Genomic DNA, 12,934 nt, shown 5'->3' with positions numbered 1-12,934 from the left:
ACTGTCTTAGTCACTTCTCTCTGAAGAGTGGTTTCCTTTTGCAAATAATACACATGATCATCTCCAAGCGAGAACTCACAAAACCTATATGTAGGTGATCCACATGCAGTGACTGAAAGGGCAGGCGTGGGCGTGTACATATTCACATACAATTTCAGCTGTCCCACCACCATCTACAGAAACAAATTCAACAACTCACCAAAACCAGTTGAAAGTTTTATTTATATAAAATTCATTAAGAACATAAAAGATTGAGTTTCTTAAAAAAAAATCTGCAGTTATTTACAGCAGTATTGCACAATAAAGTGGCAATTACCCTGTCAAAATTCATCAGTGCAAAACACAAGTGAGCCAGGGAAATTGCAATACAAATGCTACATATGCTGGGTCCAGGAACACGTTAGTGATGAATCAGTATACACACAGATCAGTGCTCTTTGTAAAGGAGTACCTGATGAGTTCGGATACAGTAATGAGTGGTCACGAGACCTGGACATAGAACTTAAGAGAGGTTATAAGTCTGGAATTGCCCAATACAAGTAGTCACTTTATTTCACTGGGAGCTTTGAAGACGCTTCTTGCATGCCATGGTATTTGGAGTAGAACAGAAGCTACCCCAGCTGGTTTAGCGTCATGTGTGAACCCATCTCTGCACACAAGTGTATGTGTGAAGTACATACACACAGGCACCAGGCTAAATCAGCAGGGATGACAGACCATCTACACTGAACCATGACAAAGTCTCTTCCACATCGTAACACCACCCTAGTGGGGCCTCCAACCTCTCTTGAAGCAGAAGGATATCAACCCAAAGAAGCAGGCTGATCAAATGAGGGACCAAATAAATGGTTCAGGGCTGGGGGGGGGGGGGCTGTACAAGTAGCTCCTGAATACAACTTAGTCCTCACCTCAGAGCACAGGAAGCCACATGGAAGGTGGGGAAACACAGCTTAACAGTTGCCAACAAGGGGTTAAGTGGCATTAGGGGTCCTGAAGTTGCTCTGGAAGAGGGAACCACCCCTCCCACCTGACCCCTACCTTCTGAATACTGAGCTGTCAGGTATATATTTTCAATAAAAAAATTGGTCCCAAATGCTGAAAACACATTTTTTTTTTCCCTTAAAGACAAGGCCTAGAGTTAATAAAATTTGCTTCTATGAGAAGCTAGCTGTTTTGGAACAAATAGAAAGTCCCTGGGTGTTTCTTGGCAAACTCTGTAGCCTGCCAGATTTATGGTCTCTCAATGGTGTCTAAACATGGTCTTTATCAAAGGATCGCAAACCCCAAGAATTTAAACCCATTTGATCAGGAATACCAGGAACCGAAGCTGGAGGGCCACCCCAGGAAGACCACGTGGCCTGCAGAGAGCTGACTAGTCACTACCTCAGAGTTAAAGCAATTAATAGGACAGTGGGGGTTGAGGTGTGTCAGGGAGATCAACATTTTCCAGAACTCAAGACATTAAATAAGCAGGAAATAAATACAATATTTCTACAAGTTACAGCACTATGAACCAGTAGGACACATTACATAGAAAAGGAATCAACAGTATTTACAATCCTTAATTCTGGAAAAGTTAAGTAAAAACAGTGATTTTTTTTTTTTGCTCATTAATGCTGTACAAAATTTTACAAGAAAGGTAAAGGAAACACAATTGCACGCAGACATTTGGCTCAGTTGATAAGTCATATGATCTCCTACTCTAATAAATAGTCAAAATATGTACAATACTAAGGAAAGAAAGAAGAAGGTTCAACTATGTACATTTTTTTTAATCAGAAGAAATTTTTACCTGGTTTCCCCACAACCAAAAACAAAACAAAACAAAAAAAAAACTTCATAAACTTATTTCTAGGCAGGAGCACAGGTAACTGGAAGAATCACTCATGAAGTTATTTTGGGTATGTTTATTGCATTTCTGTGATAATCACAGTACATTTTCTACAAACCTCATATGAGAAGAGGTGGTAAAGGCACAAAACCCGCATTTCATAAGTTTTCAAAAAGGGAGCTAGTTATTTTTTCTACAAAAAAATAAAAGAAATAAAAACAAAAAGTAAAAGGTATACCATCATAGGTATACTTTCTGCAAGAAGCATCTTGATAAACAGATACATACAGTACAGAGACATTCAGTCATCTCTCAAGTCTTGGTGCAACATCCTGTTCTTAATACTTCTTTAAGTCACAGAATCCATTCCTCACAAGCTGCGCCATGGCCAGCTGCCGAGCCAGAGGTAAACCAGCACAGGCCGCGAGCCCACGGCACCAGGCTGCGTCCTGCGCTCCCAGAAACAGGGTAAAGTGCTCCAGTCCGAGAGACTGGCACGTGAGTATGGAGATCCTGGGGGGGGGGGGCGCCCCCAGAACCAAACACATCTTTGGTGTGTGTGTCCAGCAGGCCCACGGCCGCAATTCGACCACCACCTCACTTACACGTGGCCCTTGTGACCTGGCAAGGGGGTTCCAGACCTATCAAGAACACAAGCTGAGACTGAACACAGTTTTAAAAATATTCAAGACCCCAAGAAGATATTTGGGGAAAAGAAAATTTTAAAAAAGGAAGAATATTTGGGATCAAATATCTCTACCTAAAGGAAGAAGCGTATATGTAATATATATATATATAACACATATATACATATATATGTATACATATATATTTATATAAAACAATGAAGCTACACACAATGAATTTCTCCAGTCAACGTAAAAACACTGGTCTTCAATGGGCCTAAAGCAAATATAATAGTTGTTGGCACTGTTGACTCATTTGAAAATAATGTATTTCTCTTAAAAAACTATTTCATGATCTGAGGTTTCAAAAACTGGAAGAGCTACAGGCTTCTGAGATGATCTGCACCTTCCTTGCCCCTTTTCCACTCTGTCTCTCAGCTGACTGCCTTTGAAATGACTGACCACCCCAAGTGCCCACACTCACTGCAACCCTCACAGGCCAGTGTGGACGAAGACATGGATGCACAAAGGGAGGCCTGACAAGAGAAACGGGCGGCAGACATCTGTCAGAAGGGACCCTTTCAGACTTAGGCTTGGAGGAGTATTTCATGGCACTACTCAGAGCAGAATGAAGCTTCTATTTCAAAGTGGATATAGAGAAGTAGGAACCAAGTAGTGGGCATCAATTCTGAGTTGGATGAAAAGTCAGAATGCCCATTCTTGCATAAAATCCTGCCAAAAGAACCATGATTTGTACATATTAAAAAAAAAAAAAAAAGCCTCTGAGCTCTGGCCAGGTAGCTCAATTTCTCTCTCTCTAAAACCAATTGAAAATTTTTAAAAAGATAAGGGGAGAGAGAGAATTTGTTTTCATTTACACTCACAACAAACTCCGTTATAGACTTTGCCGTGTGGTAAGTCACAGTTCGGTGTGTCAGGACACACCCGCCCCTCCAGGAAGCCACGGCAGGCTGTGTCGCAATGGCTTCAGAAGGCTGTGGTGCTGGACCTGTCGGCTTGAGTAAGTGAAATGTCTGTACACGTCTTGGCTCCACGGGGAACCCGTCGTCACTGCATCCTCCACACCAGACGGAGGATGTAACGCAACAGTCTTAAGAAAACCATTTGTGGGTGGGCTTCTGCTCCTAGGTAATTGTTCAAAAAGACCTGAAATGACAAAACAAAAGCTTTTCAGTTTCTGGGCTTGCATTGAAGTGAGCAACAAACTCCGTCTCATCAGCCTTGGAATGGAAGGCAGCCCTGAGCGCCGTGCCACTGAGGCCCCATTCTCCTGGGATGGAGAAGGGAGGGAGGGCCAAACCACTCCAGAAGGAACAGGTACACTACATTATCTTCTTCAAAGACAAAGCAACCAAAAGAATATTTTTGGAAAACTCAGAATCCATCCTGGCACCTCCGTAAGCCCCCCTAAAAACCCCATGTTCTTGTCACAGGCGATGCCAACACTGCCCAGAACCACCTCCATCAGGAAATGCCCTGGCTGCTGGGAAAGGGGCACCTACCTCCACGCTGGGGAAAGGCTATCCGGGCCAACTGGAGCTGATGTGCTGGCGAGGGGTGCAGGGCAAAGAGGAAAGAGTGAATTTGGTAGATGCAAACAAGCTAACAACCCAAGTTACTGACATTCCAGGATGTTTCAGATGCCCCTGAGGGTAAGTTTCTGGGCTGTAGCTTCCACGAGAAGCCAGTGATCTGGGGTGACGTGCTCCGTGAGGATTAAAAATAGAGTAGTGAGTGTCCTGACGTGCCGCTACACCGGGGCTGTCTGCGGGCGGTTCCACTGGTTAACACTTTGGCCCAGCGCCGTGCCCATGTCACAGACACACGAGAGTCCCCCCAACCCCTGCATCCCACTGTGGGGAGCAGCACAGTGAATAAAAAGGACTCTCCACCAGTGACCCCATGTTTACAACAAGCCTAGAAACTGCGCACAGCAAGTCGCTAGGTTCCTGACAGATCCCCAGTGCTCAGGGCCCACTTCAGCTCCCCTTTGCGGATCAGTTCCAGTGTCCATTCCAGCAGCCCGGGTGATAACGGAGCACATCCAACTCCATGCCAACAGCTACGACCATGTACCTGGTCAGCTCTGCAGGCCGCCCTAGTTGAGTCCTTAACCTGTGACCAGCACTCTGTTCTGTCCAGGGAGGCGCCTCACGCCCCACTGGCCATACGCTGGGCTGAGGACGGGGTCCCGTCTCCCAGCCCGGACCGCCCACACGATGCTGCCAGGGCTGCTCCCTCCACAGCTGTTTCCACCCCAGCACCCGCCGGCCTGGCCAGGGCTGCTCCTCGGCCAGGCACTGCCCTTCTCCTTCCAGGGCCGAGGAGGAAAGCAGCGTGCTGTCAGCGATTCCTACAGAGAGCTCCCTAACCACAGGCTGTGATTTTATCTGTCACATACCCGACTGCTTTGTTTTGATTTAACTTTCAAAATTACTTGGCTCCTTCTATGTGAGAAGCATTCAGGGGAAGGTTAATTTTAGTTAGACTAATATTAATAGGTTGAAAGAGGCTTATTCAAAATAAAACCACGACTTACTAAAGTGAAGAGTGGGTGTGCAGTTCTGGGCTCAGCAATCTCTCTGAAATGGGAGATCTCACGTCAACCAGATATCAATACAGCCTCAGCACGATGGAAGAATGGGGCAAAAATGACACCAACCAGGGAACTTGGTCACATCAGGGACAGAGCTCAACTGCCCATTACTTAGTCCATTTTATATTCCAGAACGGGCAGGGTTTGCGAGAAGACACCTTCTACCCCACGTTGAGAACAGCAGGGGAAGACGGGCTGGGACAGTGCTGAGGGAAGAGTCCCATCATGAGAGGTCTGCACAAGTTTTTAGAGTTCTGCTTGCATCTCACTGTAAAGGACGTGAAGGAGATTCAGATTCAGACATGCTGGGAGAGGCTGATGCAGGATTTGTGGCAAAAGGAACACCCTCCCAACTTCTGACAGATGAGAAGATACTGCAACATCTCAGCCAGGACGCCAGAACAACCGCCCTCTCAACACGTGTGACAAGCACACACTTCTAAGCCTGTGAACAATTGCTTTTGGACAATATTCAATGGAGGAAGCCATTACCACAGATTCCAAGAGTTGTGCCAACCCAGAAAACCCCTGACAGCTGGCACAGCTGGCTGAAGTTGCTGCTGGCTCTCTGGGTCCAGCCCCTACCTCAGAAACAGCTGGACTGGCAATCTGCCTCCACATGCTCATTGCCCTCAACACCTGCACTGCACACCCAACTCGAGCACGCTCTGGCCATGATGATGCCAACACAGGGCAGGTGGCACGAAAGCCATGGCCGGGTTAGGATGCCCAGCCCCAGCCATCAGCGCCATGCATACCGTGTGGCCCAACCACTTCTGGCCCCCAGGACTGTGAAGGAACACATTTCCGTCCTTTAAGCCCTGCATGCAGGCCTCTGTACACAGCCGGAGCTGATTCCCACACCCTATCATTTCTACTCCTTCACGCTCTAAGTGAAAGACAGTACCTCTTAGATAGGGTCATGTCACATGGTTGTATATAAATCATAAAAATACTTTAGAAAGATATATTACAATGATTCATTGAAAGAACTAAGTAATCTACTAAGTACAAACAATCTGAGTACTATAGTTCTTCCCGCTGCTCACACCCACTCACAGTCACAGGTACCTGTAGGACCTATCCCTGTGGAAAAATGTATCTCCATGGTCTAGATCAGGAACTACACTATTTGGGAAAACTGACTTTATGGCCAGCCCACGTGTCTGCAAGGTGACTCCTTCAACATCCAGCTTTGTGTCTCCCTCCAGGAATCCATTCCTGATAGTCCATGCTCCTCCCTGCAGGGTCAGGGCTCCTGCAGCCAGCTGGCACTGGGTAGGGCGAGGCCCAGGCCTCCAAAACTAGGTGTGCTGGGCAGTACCTGTGTTACCTGCACCAAGTACAGCACAGCCCACCCTAAGGGACAGCAGTGGTGCTGTCCTCAGTGAGGACGGCCCATAAGAAGCTGCTGCTGTTGCCTCAACTCTGGAAGCAGAAGTGTTTAACAAGTTCCCACCTTGAGGATGGAAAACATCTACACATTCTAGAGAAATACAAACTGACAGCAAAATGGACTGAAGACACTGAGGCTCCTTCCTGTCAAAAGAGAAATGCAGGCCTGGCCGGTTGGCTCAGTGGATAGAGCATTGGTCTGGTGTATGGATGTTTGGGTTCGATCCACGGTCAAGGTACACATGAGAAGCGACCATCTGCTTCTCTTCTCCTCCCTTTCTCCCTTCTCTCTCTCTACCCCTCTTGCAGCCAGTGGCTCAACTGATTCAAACGTCTAAGGCACTGACAATAGCTTGGCTGATTCAAACATTGGCCCCAGATGAGGACTGCTGGGTAGATCTGGTTGGGGCACATGTGAGAGCCTATCTTCCCTCTTCTCACTTAAAAAAAAAAAAAAAAGATAAATAGCTCCTTTTTTTATGGGGCTCACACTCTGGTGACAATGCCAAACAACTAAACAAGATTCTAGGACAAAGCCAATACAGAAATAAATAAGGTAGCAGAGAAAGAAGAATTTGGCAGAGGTAGGTGGAGCCCTAGAGGGCTGGATGAGAAGGCACAGGGCCAATCCCATGCCGAGTCCTGAAAGAAGAAAGTTATTCAGAGGAAGGAAAGGAGGACAGGCCAGGGGGAGACCAGCGCGAGGAGAGGCAGGAAGGTAAAAGGGCCCTACAGTGGGGAAGGAGCAAAGAGCTCAGTAAAAACCGTACTTTAGACGGTGCCTAAGTATTCCACTTCTCATAATAAACTGCAAAGGAAAACAGCGCTAAATTTTAGGATGTTTTAAGAATAGTCCCTTAAAAATAGCAAGACAATGGATTCATGGGCTCCAAGTTTCCCTACGACAGGCTAGGCACTTGTCATTGAAGATATGAAGAGTATCTTTGGACAGTGTCAAGATCATTCAGTAGGAAATGGCCCACATGATCCCAGGGACACTGGCTCACCTGGGCAGCAGTGAGAGGAGCTGTGCTGAGGGCACACTTAGAGCAGGATGCCCACCCGGTGACTCACCAGGGCCTGGGAGCAGTCAGCCAGGGAGGAAGATAACTGGTCCGTGTGCAGGGCAGGAGCTGGGGCATTCCATAGCCCCGAGGCAGCGCGTGCAGCAGCCCAGTGCATGGGGATGGCACCACAGCACCAGCCACCACTGAGGGTCATCTTCAGCTTACATCTCAAGTTACACTGGGACAACCAACCAAGTACTAGGGATTTTAATTACATTTTAATGCTTCCTTGCCCAATCTAGGGAAGCAGGTGTGTGGGCAACAAGGCCTTGTACCCAGGCTGCTGGAGGAACTGGTGAGGCTGACCACTGCAAACCTGCCCCGTGCAGCTTCACCCTCTGCAGAGAGATGAGCCAGTCTCTGCAAAACTGCCCCAGCCACACCAGGCCTCCAGACTCTGTGGACCCTACGTTGGAGACAGGAAGAATCACCCACTGCCACCACCGAACAATTTGCCACACACCTTTCAGTTCTCACCTGTACTATGGAAATTAAGACTGAGCTGGGAGTGAGAAATCAAGAACCAAGTGATCCCAGCAACTCAGCTCTGGCTTGAGCACAGTGAGGAACACAAGCCCACCAATCTGTGCTCCAAAGGCAGGGCCGACGACTGAGTACTAACACAGGCACATTGAGCATTACTTGAGGGGACTCACCATACAAAGCATACCATGCGACAAAAGAGGAGAGGTCAGAAATGACCTTAAGAGAGAAACTGACCTTGGGAACCAGGCTGAGATCTGCTGTAACAGAGTTGCAGTTAAGGTAACCAGGGAAACATGACACTATCCCAATCAGCACATCAAAGAAAGCTCACACCAAACACTGAGAGACAAGCCCAAGGCAAGGCCTTCCTACAGAACTTGACTCAGGGCAATGTTTTTTTTTTGGTTTTTTTTTTTTGTATTTTTCTGAAGCTGGAAATGGGGAGAGACAGTCAGACAGACTCCCGCATGCGCCCGACCGGGGATCCACCCCGCACGCCCACCAGGGGCGACGCTCTGCCCACCAGGGGGCGATGCTCTGCCCCTCCAGGGCGTCGCTCTGCCGCAACCAGAGCCACTCTAGCGCCTGGGGCAGAGGCCAAGGAGCCATCCCCAGTGCCCAGGCCATCTTTGCTCCAATGGAGCCTTGGCTGCGGGAGGGGAAGAGAGAGACAGAGAGGAAGGAGGGGGTGGGGGCGGAGAAGCAAATGGGCGCCTCTCCTATGTGCCCTGGCCGGGAATCGAACCCGGGTCCCCCGCACGCCAGGCCGACACTCTACCGCTGAGCCAACCGGCCAGGGCCGACTCAGGGCAATGTTTTAACTTGCTCAAAAACTCATTTATTACAAGGTTTCAATACTAACGCCCAAGATGTCCTGAACTTTATCTTGTTTTAAAAATAGATATCTCTTTAAGTGGTGATATTGTAAGAGACTGAATTCTGGACTGTGAGACTAAAAAGGACCCTGACAAAGAGACGCTCCAGTTCCGGCTGGTGGGGATGCAGTGTCTGTCAGAATGGCACTGCCGTGGCACCTTCTGGGATAGGGCTGAATGCTGGCACAGTAAGACATGACAAGTTGGAGCAGGGACTGAGAAGAGTGGCCCCAGCGATCCCAAGAAAAGACCACCATCCCCTGCCCATTCATAATACACCAATCTAAACAATATTTTTAAGTGACGTGCAAATGAGACAGGTGGGAGGACAAGGAACCCTGTGTGATGAGTACAGTGTGGAGGTCTCTGGGGAGGTCTGGTCCTAATCAATTTGAGACCAAGAGCCACAGCCACGCAGCATCTCAGCCTGGACATTATGTGGCTCCACCATCCACCAGTGTTCTTGGGCGTCAGGCCGATGTTGCTGCAAAGCAGCCCAGAGACCAAGTTCACTTTCTATTTGTCACCCAGACAACAGGGGTATTTGCATAGCTTGTGTCCAACGCCAGTGCTGTCAGCACAGCTGTGAACAGGGCACCAGGGAGCCCCTACCCCACTCGGAAGCCAGGAAGGAGCTTGCTAGGGCACTCACCAGAAATCCCGAAGCTACAGCTGATCTCTCCTAGCAGTGATGTGACGTTCAAATATCACAGCAGAATGACATCTGCACGAATGCTACTTTCCTCCTATTTTTGATGCATCATTTCAAAGACACTGTCATAGTCAAGGCCTAGTATAAGACAACTAATCACTCCTCCAGTTAACCTTAGTCGGGCCTGTCACGTACTGGGTTTTTTCCAAACCATCCTGGCCCTGGCCAGAACCAGGCTAGCTGGAATGAAGTGCCTATATCACCTGGGAGGAGCTGCAGCACATGGACCAACCACAGGGAGGCTGGAGATGGCGCCACATGTCCTGTGTGCATGCCATCAGCTGCAACAGAAGACGCCGAGCAAGAACACAGTATTCTGAAATGCCCCAGCCTCAGAAACATGCTAATGACACACACACACTAAACACAGCTCAAAACTCCATGCACTGGCTCAGCTGGGCCGGGTCCAGTGAGGGTGATGAGTGAGGCAGGGTGTCTGCGGGGGGCCCGGTCACACCTCAGGGACATCTTCATTTCCTCCTCAAGAGATTAAAAGCCGCCCCCCCCCCCCCCCCCCGGGACCTCTCTAAACCCCCTCCAGCACCTGTGTCTCCTCTGGTTATGTGTTCATGGCCCACGTTGCCCAAAGGCAAGGCTGCTGTGCAGGTGTCCCCACCTGGCACTCTAAGGGAGCAATCAGCAGTATCATCAGCACGAGGCCACCAAGCAGTTTAACACGCACCAGTGCTCGACTTCACTTCATGGCATTTACCCAGACAGCACGCACTACAGGCCCGGGTGCATGATGTGTCTAACCAGCAGAGAATTTATAACCCAGACAGGTGAATAGAGGTACCAGCCCCTCTCTCTCCAAGCTCCAGAGAACTGAGAAATGTTTCAATTATAATTCAAAGTGACAGAAAACAGAATGCTAGGACAAAGAGTAACAGTGTTTTCTAGCTCTATGTCTAAATGCTCTAGTTCAACCTTCACTGCATGGCTAAGGGACTGACTGACAGTGGGGACCCCGTGGATGAATGGCTAGGAGGCAAGGTCTGACCCCAGGGTCCTCACAGCTGGCTGTGAGCTGTGTTTTCCTACATCACACTTTATCCTCAAAAGCCACAAAAAGCCTCATTCAGAAAACCTGCAATCCACCATCGTCACTGAGGCCGGCTGAGGTATCAGAGAAAGACACACAGAGCGGAAGTCACAGGAGGGACAATTCTGCAGTCCTAGGCTCGGCTTCCCCGGGACAGAGTCACTGTCTTTGCCCTCTTGCTGTTCTGGCAGTATGGACATGGCACAAGGCACAGGGTGCAAGACTCTGAAAACCAATCTCTGAAGTGCCTCTGCCAACTCCAAGGAAAACACTTGCTAAACCTGAAACCATCACAGCAGCAGGTGCCAAATGACCTGACCCGACTCATCACTCTTTTGTATGACTTGATGCAAGCCAAGTGTTGAGACTCATCATCCTCTGAGAGAGGTCTCTTTCAATGTAATATCTGATGTGCATATTTACCATTATTTATATCTCAGTAATAAAAAAGCAGTTTTACTTATTAAAATAAACTCCAATATTCAATGAAGGCCTAACTAAATAGGATGCTGTCTGAGAACATGCACCTCTGAGTTTATGTGCAGTTTATGCTATGACCAAGTAGGCTACAATGCAGACCTCACTCCCTTGTACATTAGCTATAGAAGAATGTCATTTATAGTAACATTATGAGACAGCACAGGGTTTGCACTTGTTAGGAAAGACAACATAAAAATTTCAAGTTCATGTAGAGCTCATGAAATGTTAAGGTGTTGACATGTCCATTCAACTTCTGTTTCTGTCAGAGCCAGTGTGGGAGCTCCTCTCCTCTCAGCTCTGGTTCAGTGCTGCACTTCTGTCTACAGGTCTGTCCTTTGTTTTGTTTCTGCACACGCCTGGGAAACAAGTAGGAAGTAGGCCTTGTGAACAAAACACACACTGTTTTCTTGTGATCAAGCAATGAAAGGGATTTCATCGACCTCTTGGCTCATCTATAGTCTGTCACAGCTTTGAGTGCCTGTCCCCTGCAATGTCCACCAAGGCATCCGAGTCACTGTTCACTAACAGCAGGAGAACCGTGCACTGAGTGACTAAAGCTGAAGAAGCTTTGGTACTGGGTGTAGGGGACACGTGGGCTAGAGCAGTAGTCCCCAACCTTTTTTGGGCCACGAACCGGTTTAATGTCAGAAAATATTTTCACAGACCGGCCTTTAGGGTGGGACAGATAAGTGTATCACGTGACCAAGACAAGCGTCAAGAGTGAGTCTTAGACGGGATGTAACAGAGGGAATCTGGTCATTTTTTTAAAATAAAACATCGTTCAGACTTAAATATAAATAAAACGGAAATAATGTAAGTTATTTATTCTTTCTCTGCAGACCGGTATCGGTCCGCGGCCTGGGGGTTGGGGACCACTGGGCTAGAGGATGGGCTAATTACCCCCAAGAGCATGAACGTGTTTTCATGTCTCAAGGGTCCAGCACATGCTTAACAGCTTCAGACTGCAAGCCTGCCCAGAGCCAAGAATCCTGTCCAAGGAGACGCCATCCTGAAACCCGCTGGCAGCAGACGGCACCCTGCGCCCTTGGAGGACCACAGCCCACGCTTGCTGACGTGACACTTCCTCCACTAGATGACGCGGGGACCTGGACCTGCCCTCACGCAATTTCTCAGTGGTGAAGAAACTAGCAGAGGCTATTCAGGAACAAACGGACCCCAGGTACCATCTGTGAGGAAGAGGTGGAGTCAGTGAGCAGTTGGTAAAGCACAGGCAACACACTGCACCACTCACTGCCCATAAGCTACGCCCTGTGTCACAGAGCCCTGACCGAGACCAGCCTTTCTGACAAGTCCTGACCCTGGACGGTGACTGCCAGCTTGTGCTCATCTGTGGTCTCTGCCCTCCCCTGCAAAGTCCCGGAGCTCTAACAGTCAAGACACTGTGTGGGTGCAAGTCATTTAGCCACAGATCCATCTACAGTCCCACAACATGCTGTCCGGGGCCCGTTACCAATGTGCTTTCATGCTCGATGACGTGGTAAAAATGCACTAGACCAGCGGTTCTCAACCTGTGGGTCATGACTCCAGCGGAGGTCGAACGACCAAAACACAGGGGTTGCTTAAAGCCATCGGAAAATACCTCTGCACTAGACAGTAACCAATGGCCAAATCTACAACAATTTGAACATCAAAGTAAGTGTTGAGCATAACCCATAATAACCCACTGAATTAAAAAAGGGATCCATGAACTTAAGTTGAAAAAGGAAACAAACACAGATGGGAGAGTGGAAAACTCTTCGTCCTCCGCACGCCTCCCTCCCGTTACAAATGGGAAAGTGCTGA

General features: G+C 48.4%; 1 protein-coding gene across 4 annotated transcripts in view; it reads right to left on the bottom strand.

Moving 5' to 3' along the window:
* Positions 1-203: 203 nt before the first annotated feature.
* BCL2L11 (BCL2 like 11) overlaps positions 204-12,934 on the bottom strand; it is a 45,406-nt gene continuing 32,675 nt past the window's right edge. For all 4 annotated transcript variants that reach the window (XM_066267707.1, XM_066267704.1, XM_066267706.1 and 1 more), the window contains one exon: positions 204-3,624. In XM_066267707.1, the coding sequence (XP_066123804.1) occupies positions 3,526-3,624 (99 nt within the window). In that variant the 3' untranslated portion in view covers positions 204-3,525. The remainder of the gene's footprint in view (positions 3,625-12,934) is intronic.

This window comes from Saccopteryx bilineata, chromosome 3 (genome assembly GCF_036850765.1).
Source record: "Saccopteryx bilineata isolate mSacBil1 chromosome 3, mSacBil1_pri_phased_curated, whole genome shotgun sequence".
In the NCBI taxonomy this organism is placed as follows: Eukaryota; Metazoa; Chordata; class Mammalia; order Chiroptera; family Emballonuridae; genus Saccopteryx; species Saccopteryx bilineata.
This window is presented reverse-complemented; position numbering and strand designations above follow the sequence as displayed.